Source organism: Propithecus coquereli, unplaced genomic scaffold, assembly GCF_000956105.1.
Source record: "Propithecus coquereli isolate 6110/MARCELLA unplaced genomic scaffold, Pcoq_1.0 Scaffold12, whole genome shotgun sequence".
Classification (NCBI taxonomy): Eukaryota; Metazoa; Chordata; class Mammalia; order Primates; family Indriidae; genus Propithecus; species Propithecus coquereli.
The window spans coordinates 8,416,756-8,419,647 of record NW_012136080.1 but is presented as its reverse complement, the minus strand read 5'-3'; the positions used below and the strand labels follow the sequence as shown (position 1 = coordinate 8,419,647).

The 2,892-nt window shown below is 38.7% G+C and overlaps 1 protein-coding gene across 2 annotated transcripts in view; it reads left to right on the top strand.

The window, feature by feature from the left end:
* MRPL3 (mitochondrial ribosomal protein L3) overlaps positions 1-2,892 on the top strand; it is a 56,223-nt gene that overhangs the window by 9,414 nt on the left and 43,917 nt on the right. For both annotated transcript variants that reach the window (XM_012664337.1, XM_012664345.1), the window contains exon 5: positions 2,188-2,287. In XM_012664337.1, coding sequence (XP_012519791.1) covers positions 2,188-2,287 — 100 coding nt within the window. The remainder of the gene's footprint in view (positions 1-2,187; positions 2,288-2,892) is intronic.

Below are 2,892 nucleotides of genomic sequence, written 5' to 3'. Positions count from 1 at the left end.
TGGGTGGGATTGGGGGTGAGATGGGGAAGCCGTTACATGAAGATAAAACAATAAAAAATATACATCATGACAGAAGGGGATAAATGTTTTGACGAATAATAATAGCAGGCTGAGGAGATGGCAAGTGGCAAAAAGTGGTGCTACTTTAGATAGAGTAATCAGGAAAAGTAAGTTGATATTTAGATGGAGACCTGAATAATAAGTAAGGGAGCAAGTCATGCAAAAATGTGAAAGAAAAGCATTCCAGGCAGTGGAAATATACTTGCAAAGGTCCTGAGGCCAATGTTTGATGTGTTCTCGGGCCAGTAAGGTGAGCCAGGAGGAGAGTAGAAAATGAGGTCAGATTGTGTAGAATCTTGAAAGCGATGGTGAGGCCTTAGGACTTGATTCTGCATGAGATGAAAGACACAATGTAGCTTGAGTTTTAAAATGATCATGCCAGCCTGTGAATTGAGAACAGAACAGGGAGGTGAGCGTGGAAGCTTGGATACTGGTTGGGAGGCTATTGAAATAATCCAGGCAAAAGACGGTGATTGGGATTGGGGTGGAGTGGGGAAAAGTGGTTGGTGTAGGCTATATTTTTAAGTAGCCTGTAGGAATTGCAAATGGATGAGACATGGGATATGAAGAAGAGAAGAGTCAAGGGTGACTATAAGATTTTTTGGTCTGAACAACAGAAATATGGAGTTGCCTTTTGAGATTTGGAAGGCCAGAGGAGAGCAAGTTTGAGGGGGCTGGCAGTTGAGTTCTATTTTAGACATGTTAAGCTTGAGTTGCTGTATGACATTGAAGTGGAAATAGTGAGTTGGCAGTTGGACATATGAATTTATAATTAAGAGTAGAATTTGGAACCGAAGTGAGAAATGTGGGGTCGTTTGCGTATGTGAGAAGTGAGAGTAGTAGTGACTGGAAACCAAATGAAAGTCTTTCAAGGAGAAAGTGGTCACCTATCTAAAGCATTGCTGATAGATCCAAGTAAATGAGTATTGACAAGTGTATTTGACCGCGTAGAGATCATTGATGATCTTGACAAGCACTTTCCATTGGGGCTAAAAGTGCCTTATTGAAGTGGGTTCAGAGAATGGAAAAAGAGAAAGTAGACTCAGCAAGTCTTTCAAGAAGCTTTGCTATAAGGGAGAAGAAAAATTAGCTAAAGAATATATGGTCAAGGAAGTTTTGTTTTAATATGTGAGTTAATGTGACATGTTCATATACTGTTAGGGAAATTCCAGGAGAAAGGGAGACATTGATGATTTTGAAGAGAATGGGGACAATTTCAGGAGGAAAGCCCTCAGATAGGTGAGAGGTGGTTGGGAACCAAGGCTTTTAATAAGTGTTGGGACAGTTCATCTGTCAACAGGATTTCCAGCCCCAGTTTGGCCATCGTAATCATGAGGTGATAAAAAAAAATGCTAATACTTGGGTCCCAGCCTGGACCAGTGAGGTTATGATCTCCAAGCAGAGAGCCCTTGGCATTGGCATTTTCTAAAAGCTTCCCATCTGCTATGTGTAACCTGGAGTGGGGTGGGAGGATAACAGTATGAGTGCTGATATAGACAGTTTGATTGATTTGGTGATAAGAGCATGGAGAAGCTCTCTTGATTGTTCTATTTGATCAGCTCAAAAAGAAGAGGAGGGAACAGTGCTAAAGGTTTTAGAAGAGGATATGACAGAGTTGCCTTGGAGAATGTGAGAAGGATTTAACTGGGGAAATGTAGGTTGGCCAGGCCACATTTGGGACTCACTTTCAAGTTTGTAGTCATACATTTAAATGTAATCCGTCATGTTTTCTTCCACTCGCTTTAGAATACATGCAGAGGAGGCAGATTCCTGGCATTGAGGTTCTTGATATAGACAGTTTCCAGTCAGAATTCAAATATGAGTACAACTCCTATTTCTTTTCCTGTAGAACAAAGGTCTTTCTTTCCCAGTGCATTATATTTGAAATACCATGCACATGGCTGGATCCTAAGCAGTAAGGTTATTGGTTTACAGAGATGTAATGGATTATAGATCTAAATCTCACCTCCTTTAAATAAGGGGAAACAGGTGCTCTTTATTCAATAGGGGAATAGAGTGTGCTTTGATTTGTTTTCTGGGGTGTTAATAATTTGGTTTAGATCTCTATGCATTCAACTCCACCTTTATTTTTTAACATATTACTTATATGTGCTGCTTTTCCCCTAGAAACCAACATCCATATTGGAATTTTACCGAGAACTTGGATTACCGCCAAAACAGAAAGTTAAAATCTTTCATGTAACAGATAATGCTGTAATTAAGCCAGGTAATCTGAGGTCGGGGAGAGGAGGGAGGTAAAAATACCCAAATATGTGATTTGTTTAATGTCAGCCCTTTCAATAAAGCTGAATCTAAAATACAAAGCCCCAAACACTTATTTTTAAATATAAAACCGTATCTGATTTAATCACTAGGAACAAACAAGTCTCTGTCCTTTTTAAGTGGAAAAAGCTGTAGAGAACTCTTTGTTTTCCATGAGAGAGGGAGGAACACTTTTGTTTTTAATGTAGAGAGCTTTCCACGTTTCAAAAAGCCACTCTAAAGAAATACACTAACTTTTAAAATTTGAGGTTCCCTGTTTGCAGGCTGGCGTTCTGTTAAGTGAAGAATAGCTAGACTCTTGTTTAGATAAAAGAACTTGAGAAAATATAGCCTGAAACAGGAGAGTGACCAGCAATAGCACCTCAAAATAAAAAGTCTTACTTAAAAATTTCAAAATATTTTACCTATTCCATGTAATGTCAAATGGTATGAGTTGGCATATGATTATATTGGTTCATATAGTTAACAAAATATAACATTTTAATGTCTTTGAACTTCAGCTCCTTGATCTCTTGAACTTGAGTTCTAACAAGAAGACAGTAGGATGAT